Source organism: Liolophura sinensis, chromosome 6, assembly GCF_032854445.1.
Source record: "Liolophura sinensis isolate JHLJ2023 chromosome 6, CUHK_Ljap_v2, whole genome shotgun sequence".
Taxonomy (NCBI): Eukaryota; Metazoa; Mollusca; class Polyplacophora; order Chitonida; family Chitonidae; genus Liolophura; species Liolophura sinensis.
This window is the reverse complement of record NC_088300.1, coordinates 56259215-56281781: the sequence shown is the minus strand read 5'-3', so window position 1 is coordinate 56281781 and position 22567 is coordinate 56259215. Positions and strand designations below refer to the sequence as shown.

General features: G+C 38.1%; 2 protein-coding genes and 1 non-coding gene across 4 annotated transcripts; 1 reads left to right on the top strand and 2 right to left on the bottom strand.

Annotated features, from left to right (window-relative positions):
* Window positions 1-4606: 4606 nt before the first annotated feature.
* LOC135468456 (CD151 antigen-like) lies at window positions 4607-12809 on the top strand. Of its 2 annotated transcripts, XM_064746724.1 has the most exons (9): window positions 4607-4995; window positions 5899-6036; window positions 6416-6607; window positions 6715-6789; window positions 7211-7330; window positions 8798-8885; window positions 9255-9418; window positions 9855-9938; window positions 10958-12809. In XM_064746724.1, exons 2-9 carry the CDS (start codon window positions 5977-5979, stop codon window positions 11048-11050), a joined length of 876 nt encoding a protein of 291 aa, XP_064602794.1. In that variant the 5' UTR covers window positions 4607-4995; window positions 5899-5976; the 3' UTR covers window positions 11051-12809. The 2 variants fall into 2 exon arrangements, with proteins under 2 accessions (XP_064602794.1, XP_064602795.1); XM_064746725.1 differs by lacking the exon at window positions 4607-4995 and having other exon boundaries at window positions 5431-6036.
* Window positions 12810-13857: 1048 nt separating this feature from the next.
* On the bottom strand, window positions 13858-19392 carry LOC135468002 (large ribosomal subunit protein uL11-like). Its single transcript, XM_064745996.1, has 6 exons — window positions 19255-19392; window positions 17617-17690; window positions 16554-16734; window positions 14802-14909; window positions 14447-14538; window positions 13858-13909 (listed from the first exon to the last, which is right to left on the bottom strand). The coding sequence occupies exons 1-6, from the start codon at window positions 19289-19291 to the stop codon at window positions 13904-13906; spliced, it is 498 nt and encodes a 165-aa protein (XP_064602066.1). The 5' UTR covers window positions 19292-19392; the 3' UTR covers window positions 13858-13903.
* Window positions 16152-16374, bottom strand: LOC135469459 (small nucleolar RNA SNORD17). Its single transcript, XR_010444337.1, has one exon. It is a non-coding gene; the product is annotated as a small nucleolar RNA SNORD17 (small nucleolar RNA).
* Window positions 19393-22567: the final 3175 nt, after the last annotated feature.

Here is a 22567-nt window from a genome sequence, read left to right as displayed (position 1 = left end):
ATTTTCATTGTGACATGTGTATATTACTGCTGTACATATTTTTCACTACTTTAACCTTTGGTTTTTTGTACATTATAACTGAAAAAGGAAAGGTATTATTTATATGTATACAATAGAAAATGCAATAGTGATTGAATTTCAATGTGAATAATAGGGGCATCCATGGCTGAGGGGGTTAGCACTCCAGCACAATGACGCAGTGTTATAACCCAGGAGCCTCTCACCAATGCAGTCAGTGTGAGTTCAAGTCCAGCTCATGCTGGCTTCCTCTCCGGCCATATGTGGGAAGGTCTACTGGCATCCGGCGGATGGTCATGGGTTTCTCCAAGGTTATGTCCAGTTTCCTCCCACTGTAATGCTGCCTGCTGTGGTATAAGTGAAATGTTCTTGAGTAGGGCGTAAAGCACCACTCAAATAAATAAGTAATGTCAATGTGAATGATACAATTATTAAAAGATTATGGCATCATTTGTTCATTGCCAGCTCGTTTTTTATAGGTTGCTGCACAACAAAATTAAGTTGCCTTCTTGTAAAATTCCTAATTAAATAAATCACTGATTCAGAGAAGACAGCGCCACCTTTAGTTATGCCTAAAGTTAAATATCGCGTTTCAATTCACGCAACTACTAACATGTGTGACTTAAAATTGTTTACATGTCATTGCACATTAAACATCTTTTCACAGGCTTAAACTTGTGAAATTGTCTTTGATCTTTGGCTCTTGAATGCTCACATTTTGTTTTGGAACTGTGGCATGATTTATGGCAGGATATTATATTGCTCCATTATCCTTTGTTCAAACCCTTTCAAACTTTAGACATTCAAATGATATGATTTTATTAACATACTGACCAGTTTTCAAGGTCATAGCTTGAGTAGTCTGTACTCAGGGTTAAAATGAAAAGATAGCCTCAAAAATACACGTTCCGTGTGACGTGTCAATCAAGTGTCCTCTGGAAAAATTGTCTGGCTCTAGTGTCAGGAAAGCCTTTCTTCCAGATAGGCACAAGTGTTGCTGAATCAAGATGGTTTTCTCTGCGAGGGACAAGGAATTGATCACTTTTTCAAGTAAAACAAGGTAGAACATCATTTTGAAATGTCTGGAACATGCTTTTTTGACTCGTTTTGGATTATGGTCCCATGAACAGAAATCTTAAAGAAAATTTGAAATTTGGTCTGTATACTTAGGACATAATGGCTTTTGAGTGTGTAAATTTTGAAAAGCTGACCTAAGATGGTTTCGGAGATATTGAATGTCAAAGTACGGCCCATTTTTTTTATGCCCACCCTCACTGTGTTATACATTGGTGCTACTCAAGCTCAATCCGGCACACAAGGCTGCTGGACAAGCTCACTTTGTTATAAAGTGGAGCTACTCAAGCTCAATCCGGCACACAAGGCTGCTGGACAAGCTCACTTTGTTATACAGTGGAGCTACTCAAGCTCAATCCGGTACACGAGGCTACTGGACAAGCTCACTTCGTTATACAGTGGAGCTACTCAAGCTCAATCCGGTACACAAGGCTACTGGACAAGCTCACTTCGTTATACAGTGGAGCTACTCAAGCTCAATCCGGTACACAAGGCTACTGGACAAGCTCACTTCGTTATACAGTGGAGCTACTCAAGCTCAATCCGGTACACAAGGCTACTGGACAAGCTCACTTCGTTATACAGTGGAGCTACTCAAGCTCAATCCGTCACACAAGGCTGCCGGACAAGCTCACTTTGTCACACAATGGAGCTACACGTAGAAGTTGAATTTGGTGCTCTGGACGGCTGGACAGGCTCACTTTTTCACACAGTGGAGCTACACAGGCACAAAATGGCACACTGTGAACGACTTGACAAATCGAGAGGCCGACTCGATTTGTAGCATCTGAAATTGGTACAGACAGTTTGTCGGAAGATCCCCTGCCTGTTTCAGTCTGGCTTCAGAGGGCTCGGAAGAGCTTCTGGACGCAGACGAGCGCAAATTGAGTTGATACAAAACATAATTCGGAAGAAGAGGACAAATAGAGTCCGCCACATTTATTGGTTGGAATATGACATATTGTATCACAAAAATCATACGTCGCGCGTGACGAAACTTTGTCATACCCGGGATTTAGATAGATGAAATCCAATGTCGTACAATGACTCATGACAAAGTAGCTATGGAAAGGTTTCAAGATCGTGATGTTGGTAACGTTTTTTTGTCTACAGACAACCAGAATGACCCTAACGCTATAACGCCATGCATGGCATCCGTTGAAATGAGGGAATTCTATTTATAAACAGATGCAGGGTTTATGGTGTTGAACGCTCCAAAAACACTATCGCCCACGGACTATACGACATATAGGTTCAAATTTCCTCAGGTACACAAATCCATGCATCAACTCCGTGGAAAGTCGATAATTGTATAATACTGGCCAGAAAAAAAAATGGCACTGACCCCAAGTTTCGATCTGAGTCAGTATTGCTTTTGCCTGGTCAATGTACTGTCAGTTATATCATATTTGCATTCACTTGTGTATTGTCCATCACCTGAGCTGCTAGGAGGGATTATCCCGATCTATACGATTAAATAAATGATGGCTGACGTTTCGTTTAAATCTTGTCTTTCTCTGTATGCAGCAGACAGATTATCACCAATGAGGTCGCGCGTTCTGTTTGATTTGATTTGATTTTGTTTGTTGTTTTACGCCGCACTCAAGAATATTTCACCTATACGATGGTGGCCAGTATTATGGTGGGTGAAAACCGGGCATCGCGCGTTCGAACCCCTTTAGCTATTACTATGTCAGGTTCGGTTTTTCGTTACCCGATCTTTCCTAAGTGTACACGGCGAACAACGACGATTGTCGCCGTATATGTATATATAAGTTATATTCTTGAGTACGACCTAAAAAGTCAAATGAATAATCATATATAGATATACATGCATGCGGTGAGGGCTCGGACAGAGTTCACTCCATTGTAATGGGTATATGTCAGATGTAAGCCGCTTTATACGCGATATGTTTGTCTCCATCACTAACAAAATATATAATAAAAACAGATTTTAGTGAAAATGCTTTCTGTCTTGGCTTTTTAAAAAAAAAAACCTGTGCCGATGTTGACATTCTTTCGTTGACATGCATGAAATATATTCACAGCTGCTCTCGCAGTATGGCTGGTGCTTTTACATTCTGTTAATCATGCTGTTAGCATCTATACAGCGTAAGACGGCCGAGGCTCTGTCATTTTTAAAGAATGTATAGTATAGTAGTATACGCCTATATTGCATGCGATGCTTTGATTTCGGCAGTTCTCGTTAAATGGGAACTTTGCAAGTATACAACCAAGCTTTATTCTTATGGGTGTTAAGCTTTATTCATGTGGATGCCCGTGTCATGATTGGGCTGTACACTGTTTGTCAGGACAACAGTTTCTGTTGTTCTGTTTCTGTTTATATAACGATGTAAATGTCGATGATACGGGTTCATATAGGGTGCTGTTTAACGCACTCAAAAACATACCAGGAAACGTTTCGGTACGATCATGACATATTTCTGCCCAGAAGACAAAGCGTAACTGTTAATTGCTAATATTCAAGACGGATATTTAACATCATTTATTGGATGTGACAACTTTCTTGAAAATTTCAACACCATACCTTGTGTGAAATAGTGTTAAAATATGCTGCAACAAATTTGAAAGAGCATGCAAGTATATGCATGCCTGAAAAATACATTGTCAGACAGAGTGCATGACATCAATTTATATGGTACATTTGTGATAAATGTATAAATTTGTTGAAATGTTCATTTCCATTTCACCTGAAATATAATGTGCTGAAATGTTCAGATTGTGTGTCTAATAATCTTCATTAATTGATAGGCCTACATGTAATGGCTTTAGTACTTGCAAGTACTTGTACATTTCAGTTTTGCACATTCAAATGCCGATTTAATATTGTTTCGCATATATATGGTGCTGCCACTTCCCTGAAAGGTGTCTAAAATCCATTAAATAAGGTATGTGATATATCAGTCCTATCTTGGAAACATTTTGAATGTTTATATATATATATATATAATATATATAAATTATACTCTGTATCATTTGGAAGTTACGAATCCTTTACCTATATGAAATTGGCGGAACACAAGATTTATTTATTTTTAGTATACTGTCAACTTCTATAAACAAATTGAAGATGTTTATTTATTTCATTCTTTTTTATTACTGGAGAACATTCTAGCTCCTTGTACTTGAAAAGTAGTGGTCAACTATAATAAATCGTATTTCCATATTAATTTTGATTATAAATATCATCCTGCGATTGGCTAAATTTGACAATTTATGCATGTGTTCTGAAGAAATTAACTTTTTGTGGCATCCGTCGGCAACATAAACTAACAATGTATCATATACGTTATGTTTTGTTTATTGTGGTATGCGGTGACCGATCAAACGAAAGGAGGAGATTCATTTAGTTTCAATCTGGATTTTAATTGTACTGACGTCATCCATGATCATATGATATCACTGGATCTGTTATTAACGAGCACGTCGTTAATTTATCTGACGAAGAAATTGACCTATGCATAGGAATAAATTATACAATGTTTATTATACGTTATACCTGTGCGCACTTCAAAGCAGTTATAACTGGGTCACTGTTGTGTATATCAAGGTTTGTGACCCGCGGCATTGATGAAAAGTCAGATCTATCTGGTTTCCAAGTGGTTTCTAGTGACGTCATCCAGGTGAGAATGCACCAAGCGTACCTCTATCACAGAAGAGCTGTGCAGAAGGCGGGCTTAGGGCAGGTAAAGTTGTTACATTCAGCGGACAAGCACGCCGTGAGTCACTCGCCGGCGTACAGCAGGCGCTCTGTGTTTTATTAGAGTTTAAACAACAGACTTGGACATTAACAGTTTTGAACACTTTCTACCTGCAGAAGAAGAGAAATGCAGCTGAGACTGCATGAAAGTGACATCAATCCGCCCCGTGACTTGATTGCAGGTAAGTGCATGGACGCTGTGTGGCACGGTCGGTGTTAGAGGCTAGGGTTCGGTCAAGGTGGATACTTCAAGGGGGATACGGGGCCTTAACAGGCGTGATTCGCCGACAGTACAGCTTGTCACAGCGTTCCGCATTCCATGACCGTACCTTGTGCGTACGATGACGACAGTTCTAGTACATTTAGCACTGACTCACATCCGCAAACATACATGTAGATTGTAGATTGTAAATACCTGTAAGCTTACCTGCATGCTTGTAGTGGACGTTGTCACCGGTCACCAAAAGTTGGATATATTTATCATTAGATAACCCAGGCTGATAAAAACATTGTCCATAACCTGTAGTCAGGTAAATCCAATCACATTGTGAGTGTGTTTGCCTTTGCCTGAGTCTCAAATATTTTATTTAATTGATAAGATGTATAAATAACATATTTATTTTGTAGTTTTGGGGTTCCAAGCAACAGAAATCAATGTATAAAAGTGTAATAAAATTTATATATTGTGAGTATTTTTTTCGACATTTGATTGACATAGAAAAGTGAAGAGTCTTTTAAGTTGAATATTGGTACTGTTAGGCACAATTAAATTCAAAACTCATTATTGCGATTGCATTGTGCTATATTTTCGATAGAAAAATGCTGGATGTACTGGTAGGTCTGCTGCTACAGTCAAAGGTATAGAGCTCCAAGTAAATACCTTTATACATGTACTGGTTACGAAACCATTGATATACATGAGCAAATGATATCCGAGTACATGAAGTGAGATAAACACACTTGCTGCCACTACCGTAAATATAACTGCCTGGTATACTGCAACACTCCAAATTACTAAATACTCCGTGCATGGTATTCAAGAAATTCATTTTGCTAGGTTTACAACCATAGATTATATTTTACAGGTGAAACCCACATAACTATCTAAGGCCTTCAAGAGAACCTGTGATTTCCCTGGTGTTCAGCATTCAGAAGGTCCCAGCATGAAGTCTGGAGCCAAGTGTATAGGGCTATGTCTAGTCATATATAATATAATATGCTTTGTAAGTATTATGATAAATAGTGTGTGTATATGTACTACGTTTGCTTTTGTTTTGTACATAATTGGCTAGATTTACGCATTACCAACCTGTCAAAGATTTCTATATCAGATCATTGATGTATATCTTCAAATGATTCTCATAGATTATCAATTTTTTTACCAGATGATCTGTAATTACCATCAGTCAAAAAATTTAACCAGTTTTTTCCCCGTGTTTAAAACATTCATAAAAGAGAGCTTATTTGTAAGATGTAAAAGAATTCTGTTGTAATTTACCCATCCAAAGAATAACCTTCTGTACATATCCTCTTCATTTTTTTTTTAGGAATCTTGCATTGTAAGGTAATTTTTACTCCCAACTTATTTTTGTTTCTTTTCAGATATTAGGTGCAGTGATTCTTGGAATAGGAATTTGGACAGCTGTCGATCGTATATTCCTGTCTGAGATCATAGGGACATATTTGTATTCAGCAGCCTCATATTTGTTGATCACAGGAGGGGGCATAATTCTTATTGTGTCATTTGTAGGAGGCTTTGGAGCTTGTACCAAGATGCGCTGCATGCTTATCACTGTAAGTGTGAAATTATTCAAATATTTAAAAAGTAAAGGGAGTCATAACTTGATAAATCCATGAATGAATCTGTTCATAATTGCTAATTATGGAATTATTCTTTTCAGTATTTTGGACTTTTGGTTCTCATTTTCCTGTGCCTGGTTTTGGCAGCCATTTTAGCGGTGGTTTTCAGAGGAGAGGTGAGTTTGCCTTCACTACACTCGTACATTATATTCACCTGGATACTCATACATACAAGTATCGCATACGTCGTCGGCAGATCTTTCAGCAACCTGCAGATGGTCGTGGGTTTTCCTGTGGGCCCTGAATGGTTTCCTGACACCATAATGCTTGTCAATGTCATATAAGTGAAATAGGGGCATCCATAGCTGAGGGGATTAACATGTCAAAGTTTGTTAGTATCTTGCCAAACTATTGGTGGTTTATTTTGGGTGCTACAACATCCTCCACCCTTAAAACGGACTGCCGTTTTAGAGGTGAGAACTTCTTGAGAGATCAATTCCTAAAGATGAAAAGATTCTAAAACGGAACACTAAACTTCTCAAAAATATCACATTGTTCTTGGCATCAAGTATATTAATCCATCTCTTTCTTTTTCAGATTGAGAATACAATGAAGATGACAATGAGAGATACATTAATAAACAAATATGGTGTGAATGTTCATGGCAACGATGAAAATTTTGCTGTCACCAAAGCGTGGGATGAAACACAGTGGAGGGTGAGTTTCCAAGAAAGGTTAAATTCATGAAATACATGTCAAGGATAGAAAAGAATTGTGAAGTCTAAAGTATAATGTCACTGGTTCATGAAAGGTGGTAAAGCTATAAAGGCATTCTGTCCATAGTTTATGAAAGGTTTAGGAGTAGATGGTATGTAAGAAGTTTAAAGCAGTTGGTATAAAGGTATCCTTTGCCTGGTTAAGGGAAGGCTATGGAGCAGGTAGTAAAAATTTTCTGTCTCCAGTTCACGAAAGGTTTTGGAGCAAGTGGTGTAGGCTTTCTTTCCGTGGTTTACAAATGGTCTTTGAGCAGGTGGTATAAAGGTACTCTGGTTCAGGGAAGGTAATGGAGCAGGTGGCAACAAACTTTCTGTCTCAAGTTCAGGAAAGGTTTGGGAGCAGGTGTTATAGGATTTCTTTCCATTGTTCACAAATGTTCTTTGAGCAGGTGGTATAAAGGTACTCTGGTTCAGGGCAAGTTATGGAGCAGGTGGTAAAGACATTCTGTGTCCGATTCAGGATTTTTGAGCAGGTGGTATAAATTTTTGTGTTGAAACAGACCTTCGAATACCAGCCGTCTATCAACTTGCAACATAGACATTCCAGGTAGTTTGTGCCATTATATAAGGCATATAAGGCATTGTATGCCAGGTTAAGGGAAGGTTGTGGAGCAGGGGTTAGAAAGGCATTATCCCTAGTTAAATAAATGGTTTGTGGCTGGTGAACTAGAGGCATTCTTTGTCTGGTTCAGGAAAGGGTATGGGACAGGTGGTACAAACTTTTTTCCCCCCTGGTTCACATATCTTATTTGTAGCAGGTGGTATAGAGGCATTCTGTGCTAGGCAGGGAAGATTATGGAATAGATAGTATAAGACGTTGTCTTTTGTTCAGGAAACCTTTTGGAGCAGGTGGTATAGGCTTTCTTTCACTGGTTATCAAAGGACTGGTAGCAGGCGGTATAAATGCATTCTGTGCTTGGTTGTTCAAGAATGGTCTTGGGGGGAAAAGGTGGTATAACGCATTCTATGGCTAGTTTATGGACTAGGCTTTCTGTCCCTGGTTCGAGAAAAGTTTTATTCAAACGAAGGCATTCTGTCCCTGGTCCAAAAGCTTTAAGAGTAGCTGGTATGAAGCCAAGTAAAGTGTGTTAAAGGTTCTGAGGAATAGAATGTAGACAGATGCTGTGGCTGCATTATTCAACACAAGTTTCCGGATGCCAGCAGATACTTAAAAAAATTAATGAGTGTTAAAGGATTTGGACATGATTTTTATGGAGTCTGGGTTTTAGTTCACAAGCCTGTAACATGCTGTGAGAGTTTATACTTGCATTAACTACATATAAAATGGTTTACATCTAACAGAGCTGAGGTCACATAAAAGTTGGACCTGTCGTCTTGCAGAGAAAACTGACATAATTATGAATAATACAGGTGTGTCTATTTGAATCGGGATGGTCTTTGTTTGCAGTTTGAATGTTGTGCTGTTGATGACAGTATGGACTGGGATTACAGGGTGTACAGAACATCAAACTGGTTCCAAGAAACTCAATTACAACGTAAGTCTAACATTGTGTATTTATGGTATAAGTCTGAAAATTGGTGTGATTTATAGTAATATTTATGATCAGAATAAAGAACAATATTTAAGTTTGTCTGGAAGCTGGCAAGGGTCGATGGTTTACTTCATGTACTTTGGTATCTTCCACAGTAAACCTAACTTCTGTTACAGTGAAGAAATCTTGAGAATCATGTGAAACACCAGTCGTAAATAAGTGCATGTAATTATTAGATGCAGATATACAGCAGTGAGAAATTGTTTTTACCACATAGAGTAATGAGGAGAAAATAAAATTCTTTTCCTGAGTTAGCACTTAGTAGTTGTATTCAGTTGGATGTAATCTCATATATTTTGGATTTGTTTCTAGAAAGTCCAGAAAACCAGAAATTTGTTCCAGAGACGTGTTGTAAGCGAATCACAGTTGACCAGTCTGACCGGTACAAGAACCTTGAGGCTTGTCAACAACCCTTACTACCAATTCCTCCTAAAGGGGACCCCAGCTTTGGAGACAACGACTCCTTCAATAGCAAGGTGGACAAATAGAAGCAGATGCATCTATCAGTTAATCCTTTAAACCTGATACAGCTGGTTTTACTTACTAATTCTATGCAGTTTCAGTTTTTTGATTTCAGTGTAAATTATCAGTTTCATGTATTTGATTTCGTTGTAAACAGTCGTGCAGTTTTGTACACTGTAGCTAATTTCACTGTAACTTATGAATTTCACAAGGTTTATTTAAACGTGAATCATTAGTTTCATGAGGTTAATTTAAATGTGAATCATCAGTTTCACAAGTTTAATTTCAGTGTAAATCATCAGTTTCATTAGTTCAGTTTCAATACAAACCATCAGTTTTGTACATTTAATTTCAATGTTCTGAGAGTATCAGTATCGTTAGGCCTACATTCTTCTACAGAGGATTTTGCAATTTGAAATCTAGCTAAACTGTTTTCTGTGCTTTGTTTAGGGTTGCTTTTCCACAGGCTACGAATTGGTGATGAGTCAGGCTGGAATCATACTTGGAATGGGTTTTGCATTCGCCTTAGCCCTTGTGAGTCCTGCACGTTTTATAGAACACTACATACTGTTCACGGATTTGTCCTATCCTTGATCAAAAAAGTCTTGTATGCATTGGCAAGCACAAGCCCACGGTTCAACTGTTGGCGACAAGCACATGCCGTGATCAGATCGTTGACAAGATCGGTTGGTATGGAGAGGGGATGCTTATACCAGCCAGCTTGCACCCTTTGTTTTGAATTATGTCCACATTCTCAAGTTCTCATAATAGACAGCTGGACGACAGTTAGTTTTTGGCTTGGCACTTTTATTTTGACCACTAGTGACTGGTGAATCAGTCTGTCACATATTATAACTCCATGTGCAAATACTATTTGATTGCTCAGTCATTTCTGACTAAAAATTTATTTATTTATTTCATTGGTGTTTTACAAAAATTCTCCAGAATATTTCACTTATACGATGGCAGCCAGCATTATGGTGGGAGGAAACCGAACAGAACTCGAGGAACCCCCCATGACCATCCGCAGGTTGCTGAAACACCTTCCCACGTACTGCCGGCCGGGAGAAGAAGCCAGCATGAGCAGGGCTTAAACTCACTGTGACCGCATTGGTGACAGGTTCGTGGGTTATAACACTGCCCTAGTGTGCTAACCAACTGAGCCATAGAGGCCCCGATTCAAAATTTAACATCTTTCCAAAATGCTCGTTTTTTTTGGTACTGAAAATTGAAATTTGGATACATTAGGCTAAAGATAACACTGGTGAGGTGGACAAAATTTTACTTTATAAAACCGAAAAATAAGCTTTAAGATTGTATTTCAAATTTTGACTTACTGGCAAGTCAGAAATGTCTTTGTGGAATCGGTCCCAGTACTCATAGGAATGTGTAAGAAATAATATATATATAGAGCATCAGATAACTTTGAACTAGAGAGCATCATATACAAATGGAGACTAATTGGTTTCACAGCATAACAGTATAAGAACTCTTGCATAGCTTTCAGGCACTGGCTAATTGTTGGTGAGATAATGTTTTGTTTTATGTTGTAGATTTTAGGCATGGTTATCACAGTATTGTTGTACCGCAGTCTCTCACATGAGGAAACAGGTGGTGGCGGCGACGAGAGAGATGACCAGTTGTGAAGCAAGTAAAGCAACAGTGGCTTTATTACAGGTTTCACTTGCTGCGAGCATGTGATGAGCATTCTCTATCTGGAGCTGGGATTTACCATGACAGGCTAATTAATGGAAGTTACACAAGGCACCAGACCTGTGAAATGTGGAGGGGCGGAAAAGTATTAGCGTGTAGCACATTATTTAGAACTGTGCCGTAATGCTTGTGAACATACATGTAGGAAATATATTGCCTGATTTCCAGACAAGCCCGGTATGTGGGAAAGATGTTTTTATATTAATTATAATGATAATGGCATGGGATTGAAAGGACTAGTAATTTTTTTGAAGATGCGTGAATGTGATAGTTGAGTTTAAAGGTTACAGATGTGTGTGCATGGTGAATGTCAGAAGTGAATTTAATAAGTAGCTCAATTGATCTGATTTTAAACATATCGTAAAACGTGTCCTCATTGGCCAAATGTGGCCAAGACTGTCTGTGCATGTAATGTATGCACACAGGCATCCGGTGCGAATTCAAATGGTTAGAAGTCATGTGATTTCATTAACATGGATTGATGTTCTTTTGATCCACTTCAGTCAACAAAATTCACACCAGTATGATTTACCAATCGATATACATTCAAGAATCTTGTATCAGTACTGCCATCTGATAACACAAAATTCCATACATACACGCTTGAAGGCAGTGTTTGGCTTTGATCTAAGTTAATTTGATTCTGTAGCACAACATTATTTAGAACTGTGCCGTAATGCTTGTGAACATACATGTAGGAAATATATTGCCTGATTTCCAGACAAGCCCCAGGTGTGGGAAAGATGTTTTTTTATGTTAATTATAATGATAATTGCATTGGATTGAAAGGACTAGTAATTTTTTGAAGATGACAAGCGTGAATGTGATAGTAAAGTGTAAAGGTTACAAATGTTTGTGTGGTGAATGTCAGAAGTGAATTTCCTAAGAAGCTCAATTGATCTGATTTTAAACCTATCGTAAAATGTGCCCTCGTTGGCCCAGTGTGGCGCAAAACTGTCGGTGCATGTAATATATGCAAACAGGCATCTGGTGCAAATGCTGACAGCAGCAGTTCGACCTTACTATGTCAGATGGTTAGAAGTCATGTGATTTTGTTAACAGATTGATGTTCATTTGATTCATTTCAGTCAGCAGTATTCACACTAGTATGATTTACCAATGGATATATATAAAAGAAACTTCTACCATTACTGCCATCTGATAAATTTTGTGGTTGCTTCAGTTTGGTACCAATCAAGCTGTAGTGAAATATGGGTAGCTGGCTACCTCAGTCATTAATCAGACATGTATCACACATTGTTCCCCTAAAAACTAATCGTTTTTCTGGTTTATGCATATTTTTGTTATTTTTTTTTATATGCTTTTGGATATAGGTTAATGATTTTTAATGTTCATGTCATAAAATTGGGAGTGATAAGCACATGTGTATCTAATAGAAACTATCTCTTTATATCTAGCTTTTTAAACCTTGTACGCAACTCCAAAATGTTTAAGGTTTTTTTTTTCTTTTCATCACATGAAGTTTCACCTGGTGTACACGTTTACATTTTTATTGTGAAAATTATTTCTCATCTAAGGACAGTTCTGTGCATTTTGCTATCTACTTTTAATCTTGGTGCTCAAAGCGAAACGTGTCTTCTTCAGTGCGTTCGTCAACTGAACATTTTTTATATACAAAGACTGTTCCACTGTATATGGCTGCTATATCCCATACAAATCGTTTTTATTCATCATGTACATTGTCTGTTATTTGTCCACTAAGACTCAAACATAGGCATATTCTTTAAGACGGCCTGGAAGCTAAAGACGTGATCTCCTTAGCAACAGACAGGGTGGGCGACGAAAATTGACCACCCAATGTTGTAGCATTGGAAAATGCTTCTTCTTGAGTCGCTGTCAGCGATGTTATCATTGGATTTGCGTATCTTTCAGGGAGTCTGAATATTTCTGTAGAGCTTGTGTGATTTTTTTTTTTTTTTTTTAAGTGTACAACAAAGGCTTACTGTCAAGTCATGTAAGGCGAAGTCATGCTGTAGAGCAAGATATGCAGGTTATCAGGTAGACTTGTTCATTTTGAATTAAGTTCATGTTGAGAAGCGAGATTTCGCATTACATGCACAATATCCCCTTATTGGTTGCTGATAGGCCTTTCCTATTCTTCAAAGACTTCAACATACGGAGTGTTGGCAAGAGGCAAACAAGGCCACAGAGTTTCACACAAAATTCCATGCATATACGCTCGAAACAGTGTTTGGCTTTGATCCAAATTTGATTGGTGTTTTACGCCATACTCAATAATACAGAGTAGAAAGCTCCTTGGTCATTGCACCTTGCTGGCGTGATAACCCCCTCGGCCACGGAGGCCCCTTTGATCTAACTGGAAATGGTAGAAAATTTGTGTTCTTTTCAGCAGAGACTTATCTTCTCCTGGTAGGTTTAGTTCTTTTGTTTTGCACGCAAAAAGCGCACTTCTGCCAATGGAAACTTTACCCTTGACTTTTTGGGCACAAATTTTAATGTACAATTAATCAGAACTACCTGGTGAAAACTCGTATCAATAGCGACTTTCTATGGTTACAAGTATAGAAAATCAACAATGACTGGCACAAGAATTCCGAAGTCAAACCAGAATAAATGTAAAGTACCAAAAAATTCAGCTTAGTTTGGATGCCTATCTCACACCAGTCAATCAATTCTGTGCCCCTTTAATACTACTCTTGGTTTCAAACTTCAACTATCCAGTAGCTAGGACTATTAAATAAAAACACAAGATTGCACATACACTTTCACAGTTTATTTCGGATCTGTGCAGTGCTTCTTTGTCTTTACTCCTGCAATAAACAAAAACACAAATTTTGTTACTGAACGCTTACCAACACCTAAAATTTCACAATTCTAAATGAGAAAAGACATGAATAAGGAGATCACTCATTTAACCAATCTGAACATATCCAATCCATGGAAAGTAAATTAAAGCACACAAATGTCAATCTTTGATTTCAAGGCAACACTGCTTGATGTATTTGAAACAGAAAACACTGCTTAATCAGTTGTGATACATTAGTTTTAATGCCTTGCTCACTCAGTGTAAACCAGTCTGTGCCAAATCCTTGAGAAACGAAACAATGAGAGCTGGATTCAACCATTGTCATTGATCAACGGCCTGACAGTCGCAACAAGCCATTTGATCCAGAGATCACGTGCTTGATACAGAAAACACCTGTTGTGTTTGATAATTTACTTCTTCAATAATAAAAATTTCATAAAGGAGAAATGATGTAATAAATCAAATATCAAAAGCCTCCGCATTCGATGCCTAATATTACATGTGTTACATATTTCAATAAGAGGGAGAAACAATTCCTTACGTCTGGGACTTCACAATCCCCGCTGTTGATGTTATCAATGACGTCATGTGGTGCACTTCCATCAACAGTACAACCAACAGACTGAGCTGTACCTATGTACAAGATAAAAAACACTGTAAAACACATACCCACATCTGGATCAAATCCAGCAAAGTAATACACCTAAAATTTAGTTCATTTCTGTATAATTAATGATTATGAATGTGTCAAAATTATCCTAGGGAAAAATGTCTGAATTAGTGTGTTTCCGATTGGAAATGAGTGCAACATCATAAACATGCATTATTCAACAGGTTTCTTATAATATCTAAGGTCCATAATCTAGCTCTTGGTATATCAATTGTACACAACCTACCTAAGACCTCTTTCACTGTTCCAGCCAGGGTTTTTGCCATACTCCTCTCTCTCATGGTTCTGGCAATACCCAGTACATCATTGAAGGAGATGTTGCCACTATGCTTAACTGTAAAAACAAAATTACCAAATTTAAGTATTCAGGACAAAAAGAAGCATTTCTAGATGAGAATAGTTTGTCTCGTCCATTTTGAAATGGCTATACAGTGTAGCCTCACTATTGCGCGCCACTTTGGGGACAGGTTCCTGAGTGCATTATAGGCTACCTCGCGCTATAATGAAATGACCTTGGGATCCAGTATATATGGCTACATTATATAGGGCTAGAGTCCATCTTACAGGTCATGATTCTGAAATTGAACAAAGTTTTATTAATGCAATCTTATATTTGCCAAATGCTTTCTTATTGTTAGTTTTCTGTTAGTTAGATTTTTTGTTACCCATGGATTAAAGCATTTAAACCTGGTCCTACGAGTCATATCCCACGAAGCTAGGCACATATTGCATGATCACAGGCCTGAGCTCATCTACAGAGCTTGATGCGTGTTAACCATTTCATCCAATCTACTTTAAAAAAAAAAAAAATAGCTACAACGCATTTGGTATCCAATTCATCCATGTCTGCTCGTATCAGAAGTAACTCCTGGAACTGATGGATGCCTCAGATTCAAAATGGCGGACTACAAACGACTGTCAAACCGATCATGGGACCGCATTATAGATACTGAACAAAAAAAAAAAACCAAAAAAAAATGTTCACCATTTTAATGTATATCATGTTAACTCAATGTATTAAATGAAGAAAAGAGGAAAAAACATTAAGAAGCCATTCTCAAAGGTTTGAGTGAGTTCATCTCAACTCTCATGTCAGCAAGTTGGTAAGCCAACTCTCACTCCCTGAAGCCACACACACGCAGAAGTAATACTGCAACAACATCACGTGCATTTGGAATCAAACTTGCTCACAAAGAAAATGTAACTGGTCACAATCTCTTCCATTATTCACAGAAATATCCGTTCTACTTTGCTCATACTAAGGTAATATTCAAAAGCATAAGCATAAAATATTAGATAACACATGGGTCACACACCAACAGTAGGAAACGAAGCAAATGATGTCGCATTATTTACCTGTATTTCTTAGTGAAAAATCTTTATTCATTTGCAGTTTTAGCTGTCGTCACATGAAAGTACATCACAGATTATAGGGGGGAAAGATTTGGGTCCCGTTACGTCTGATAGAGCACTAAATCAAGACGTCTTATAGAGAGGCTACGCTGTATTCAAACTTTGCTTTGCTTAATTCCACATTTATACATACAGTTAGAAATCTGAGTGGACTTTTAATCTGGTGATCAGAAAATCTGCCCTCGTCATTGGTTCAAGAGACAAGTAGGCCAGTCTCCCTGACTGTCCCAGCCCCTGGGGTAGAGATCAGCACAGCCCATCCCCAGCTGACCAGAGAACCTGACCAGCAGGTCTGAGCCATACCTGTCCCATCACACCGAGAGGTGCTACCCAGGGGTGGGACCATCAAAACTAAGAGAATGGATTAGCAGTTTGCATCATTTCACATCACAAGGTAATTTATTCCCAAATCTCTCTGAAAATTATCAATTAATATTTTTTTTTCATATTTCCAATCAGAAAGGAATTTACATAGCTAGGCATAAAAAATAAAAATCACACAGGAAATGATTTCTTCTTTGGCAGCATTTATGACCTGCACAGTTTAAGGACTGCATTATCTCACCATGTTTGACCTTCTTTCTGTCCCTCTGTGGCTCCTTAAGAGCCTTGATAATGAGAGAGGAGGCACTAGGCACCACACTCACTGTAGCCTGACGGTTCTGAATCGTGAGCTTCACCGTTATTCTCAAACCCTTCCAGTCACTGGTAGCCTTGGCAATGTCATCACCAATTTTCTTTGGAGACTGTAATTTAAAATGGTTTAAAATAATACAGCACTTGAAAGAGAATCCTTCTGTTAGCAAAAAAGTTGCACATCTGATGCCAACAGATTTATATATAACAAGAAGAAATTAATAGGAATGTGAACAAATAAATGTGGAGGTACAAGAACTGTTCTCATTTCTAACAGTCTGTGCGCAAATCACAGGTCAGAAAATACTCATCATTCTATGGTTAATAAAACTATCATCCATTATACGGGCAATGTACTATGATTTCACATTACTCCCAGATGATTACACCAGCAGTAAGTATGAATGGTTTAATTATCAAAACAACTACTGAGGAAGATTTGCATGTACCCTACCAGTTCAGAATAACAGCTACGTCAAAGTGAACAAAAATCACTATAAGTTGTGTTGAAAAAAAGACGCACGTCCCAAACCTTAAAACTAAAACAAAAAGAACCAAATCTGGTTACATTTTTTGAAAAAATTATTTTGAACTATACTTGTCTCAGTTATGTCCATGCACCAATTTAATTCAGAATAACCAACTGACAGTCCAGAAAACTGTACAAAATGGCCATAATTTTGCTGTAACTGTTGGAATTGATCTGAAACTTGTCATGGTCTAGCCAAGTTTTAATTCAATACAAAACCTGTCACGGAATACTGGCCAATCCAAACCATGACAAAGTCTTAGCTCTGTTAAAATTGCTACGTAATAGCCTGAAACTCGAATTTTCATGTGTAACTATGTTCCATGCGTCCAGTCCATGTGATGAACCATATTGAAAAACTCTGGGAACCCAATTTGTTATAAATTGACAAGGTGCAAAACGTTTAGTCCCCACTCTAGTACCAGTAAAGGACTATTTATGATCACATGCATCCAGTACTCACCAATCCAAGAGGTCCAATTTTAGGAGCCAATGATGACGTGGCTCCCACTTCTCCTCCCACAACACGCAGATACACTGTCAACACAACCAAAATTTAATTAACTTTGTTTCAATCATAGATTTTTACGAAAGAATGTCCTTAAATTGAACCCTGTTGACTAAGGAACTGTTTCCACAGCGCTTTAATATATCTATTTTCATTATTGTGAACAATCTCTTACAAAAAGTTTTGTTTACTATACTGGCTAATGAAAATAGACAGGCATTTTGAAGTAATGAACACAGAGAAAATAACTATCAAAACCAAAGATCTACTTGTTTGTTCGTTGCTTAACACTGTACTCGTGAAATTTCAACTACATGCAGTTGTTTTATAGGTGGGGTAAACCAGACTTTTGATAATTTACTCATGAACTTTACCACATTTGTACAATTACGCACACTATACTGGTGAAAGGCAAGCCATATTCAAGAAATGCCAGACCGCAAACGGACACCCAAGCCTTGTTGGCTGCTTCAGGTCACAAAATTCCGTCCAAAGCCAGTTTTGACCCGGAGTCAGGTGACGCATGCTTTTGTGTGTGCCTACCATAAAACCCATTCTGCACATATACATTCTCAAAACTATGATTAGTCTTTTATACCTCATCTTTTTAATTTAATTAACTGGCTTGAAAATCTGTGGATATGCATTTCGCTAGGCTAGTGTAAGTTAATCCAAGATTGCTCTGATGATTTTGTTTTGCCATGAATGCCCCAAACCAACACCGGAGAGTGCTCCATTTAAAAACCTGATGCTGTTGCCATTGGCAGTGTGTCACAGCATTTGAAACAAAACTTATCTCCACGGCCTCATGTTTGCAGGCACTTATTTTCCTTATCTTTTCGTAAGCACAATGTCAATCTGTCATATTTTAAGCCGAATGAATCAAGTGATTTCTTGCTGATGGTCCAAGCAAACAGGTTTTACGGACAGCCTCGACATATTTGAAAAGGGCAGGTAACTGCATCAGGTTTTTAAATGGAGCGCGCTCTGACATTAGTTTTGGGCCCATCCATGGCCAAACAACATTTTGCCAACTCTAACATCAGAATAATCTCTGACTAAAATAAGTTTCCTTAAATTTATTTGACTGGTGCTGTATGCTGTATTCAAGAATATTTTACTAATATGACGGTGGCCATCATTAAAGTGGGAGGCAACCCAGCAGAGTCCAGGGGAAACTCACAACCATCAGCAGGTTGCTGGAAGACAGCATGAGCAGCACATGATCGCACAGCGGCAATGGTGAGAGGCTCTTGGGTCACTGCACCGCGTTGGCGTGCTAATCCCACCTTGCCTGTCAACAGTCTCAACTTAACAAATGTCCTTGTCTGCTTTCATCATCAACATGGAATGATCATGCGGCTGCGCACTAATAACACGATGTTGTTGCAAACTATCGATATCAGAAAATACCAGGACTAAAGAAACCAGGAAAGTTAACCTGGAATCATTCAAAATTACATCTTCCTTTCCATTCTTTAAAACGGCATGACAGAGTGCCGAGAAAAATCGGAAGAACACGTGGTAACAACAAAAACTCTTGACAGTTGGTTCCACATCGTGGTATAAAAATATAGCCCAACCCTCACTCACCGACGTGAACTGCTGTTGGATCGAATTTGGGAGGCATTTTTCTGTTTATTTACAGAAACTAAAGTTTCAAAATTTCAGGGAAGGTGTTGGATGAGCCCGATTGCGGACACGACCAAAAAGTTGCACCACCCTGCTGTATGTATGCTTGAAAAGAGAACGACACCTGCTTCCGCCTCCGTTTTTATGAACAGGCAAGGGAGATAATTTGCACAATCTGAAATTTCAGTAAATTTGTGCTGGGTATAATACATTTCTTTTAATTTGTTCAAACAGATTAACACAGTGTAACTCAGCATGCATTCAGAAGGAGTATATTCCCCACAAAAGGAATCTTATCCGCCAATCACTAGCAAAACTCAGTGCAGTATTTGCCCTATTTTATGTCATATATTTCAGCATGGCGATAATACGTGCCGGTACCGAGCTAATGTTCTGTGAAGCCATGCCTGCATGTTTTCGTCAGAAAACGTTAGAATAGGTTTTTATCATAATGCTGAATTTAGGAATTCTCTTATGCGGCCCCTCGACCCTTGACCCTCGACTCGTAGGTTGGGATAGTGCGTATCCCCACTCCACCTCCACACACTTTTGATTTGCTTCGTGCTTTGGGCGAGTTTAAAATGCATCAGAACAACCTATCCTGTATCGTACCAGTGTTGTACAATTTATATAACTTCTGTTAAGTGTGCATGTATCCATAGGTTTGAGCATCGGGGGTCCTGCAGCACGGACAAGGTGATAAAGGACATTGAGCTAAATGGACGAAACGCTGATTTTAGCCGACTTGTAAACTTTAAAGTTCTACAGGACAGTGAAATTGTAATATTTACAGTTAGGCACTTTCTGATTACCTTTCCAGGAAAAAGCTTTATTATTTATCATTCATGCTAAAATCTTATTCAAGGCCAATCTCGCCTGGGTAAAATTCGGTTTGTTTTCTCCGTTACTACTCAAGTCACGTGACTAAAGAGTGGGCTGATGATCGTAATGACCCACGAGCCTCTCACCAATGCGGTCGCCGTGAGTTCAAGTCCAGCTCATGCTGGCTTCCTCTCCGGCCATACGTTGGAACGTCTGGTCCACCCACCATAATGCTGGCCCCCGTCGTATTAGTGAAATAATACCACGTAAAACACCCATCAAATTTCTTCCACACTGGCTCATATTAGGGGCTGTTCGCCTTCTAAAATGTCAAAACCGTGAAGTTTATTTACTGGTGAAAATGAAACATCATGTATGGTCCAATATGAACTTAATTTTATTTATTTCATTTTTGTTTACTTGAAAGGAATAGACAACAAATAACCTACCCCGAATCATTCGGGAAGAGTAGTACAAATAGACCTAAACGACCACAGCGCTTTGTTTCTGATGTGCTTGGTAAAATCAATAAATCAAGTTTAAATCTGGAATTCCCGACGAGGGCATGGAATGCGCAGTGTCAAAGCAACTGGAAACATAATGCCGCGCCAATACTAGGCCTACCCCAGGCAAATATGGTCTATACTGAAGAATATAGAGATTCCTTCCGTTTTAGTTGTATAAACTAAATTTCACTAGTCAAAGTCCAGTGGTTCCATGCTAAAGGACGAATCCAATACGCTGCCTCAGTAAAGCATTATGCCACTTACATAATCGGAACCATGATTGAATTCCAGTGCATGCACACCACAGCTCTATTTTTTATGCATATATAGGCTTATTATGTATATTACGCCGCAATGAAGAAAACTGTCTGAAAAAAAGTCCATGGGAAACAGTCGCAGATCGCCAAGTATCTGGATGACAATCCTCCTGATGTTATTTGGATTCGATTATATAAGATACCGGTACATTAATTCTTAAAGCCGTCCTTCAACCAAAGTGATCAAGTATTAACTCAGTCTTAACTCTCCTTTCCTTCATGTTACACTGGAGACAAAATAAATCCGGTGATGTTAACAGGAGCATGCATGTTTCGGCATGATCCTTTTCACATCTGTTTCCATCTCGATCTTTCTTACATTACATCAGTTGTGCGTTTGGTGTTTTAAGTACGTTGTGTATAGAAAAATGTCATCGTATTCAGTCACGGTTAATGCCTGTATAAAGCAAAATCCACAAATAAGAACATTTAAACAGTACAGCTCATAAAAAAAATCATTTTTTTTAAAACTCGGCAACCATGTTAGACGAGTGTATAGACGTAACATCAAATGAAGTCAAGTCTCTACGAGGATTTCCACGCGTGTAAGCGTTGGCCGTCAGGATAGCTCATATCTCCCAGTGTCCACTGTAGCCGACATACATATCCGCAGACCAAACCAGTTTTAAAATTTATATTTTTGACTTTTATACGTACTAAACAACCTGTGCTACACTATATACGTGCGTAAGCTGCACTCATGCCTAAACATGTTTTTAGAATTGAAGACACTTAACCCTATGTGCATAAGCTGCACTCATGCGTAAACCTGTTCTTAGAATTGAAGACACTTGACCAGATGTTGTCGTGAACAACACTAAAGGTGGAGAAAACAATTAAAATCACATAACCCTTAGATGAAAGAGTGCGAGAAGTTAATTGTAAATGTGGTCTTCAATATTATTTGTATTTTTTGTTAAAAGAAAAAAAAAAAAAGACACTTGAAAATATTTTTTGTATGTTGGGCATGTGGAACCACCTCCTGTTATATATTGCCTTTGTGCAATGTTATTAGAGAAGATGTAACACGTTTAATAAATATATTTGCTCGAGAATTTGATATTTTAAGCTAACAAATGTGTTTAACCTGAATTTTGATCATACTTATATTTTTAATATATTCATAAATATTATCATAATTCGGATTAAATCCAATATCAATATATGTTTGAATATAAACAAATTTACATTCAAATAAGAATTTATTAGGCATGCATCACATCCTTAATACTTAGAAGATAATTATGCAAAGGCGATATCTACCAAATTGTGGTCCCACAAACCCACTATATAAAAATATTTTCACATAGCCTTTTCTCCTGAAGTAAAAATTGTAAAGAATATTAAAGACCAAATTAGTAAATAAGATTTCACCCTCTTTCATCTGATTCTGGCATCATTTTTATGTTTTCTTCTCCTTTCAGCTTGGATTAGTCTGTCAGAACGACACAAAAGGCTTTACTGGTGTGGCATCTTACTTAATACATGTATATTACCCAAACACGACACTCAATACACCACTATGCAACTGTCAAGGATGGTGGAGGAATCAAGGAACAATCACCATTCACATCTTAAGTTTGCTTGACGTTTACCTCATGAAAACACACATAGGAATTATTCATGTTT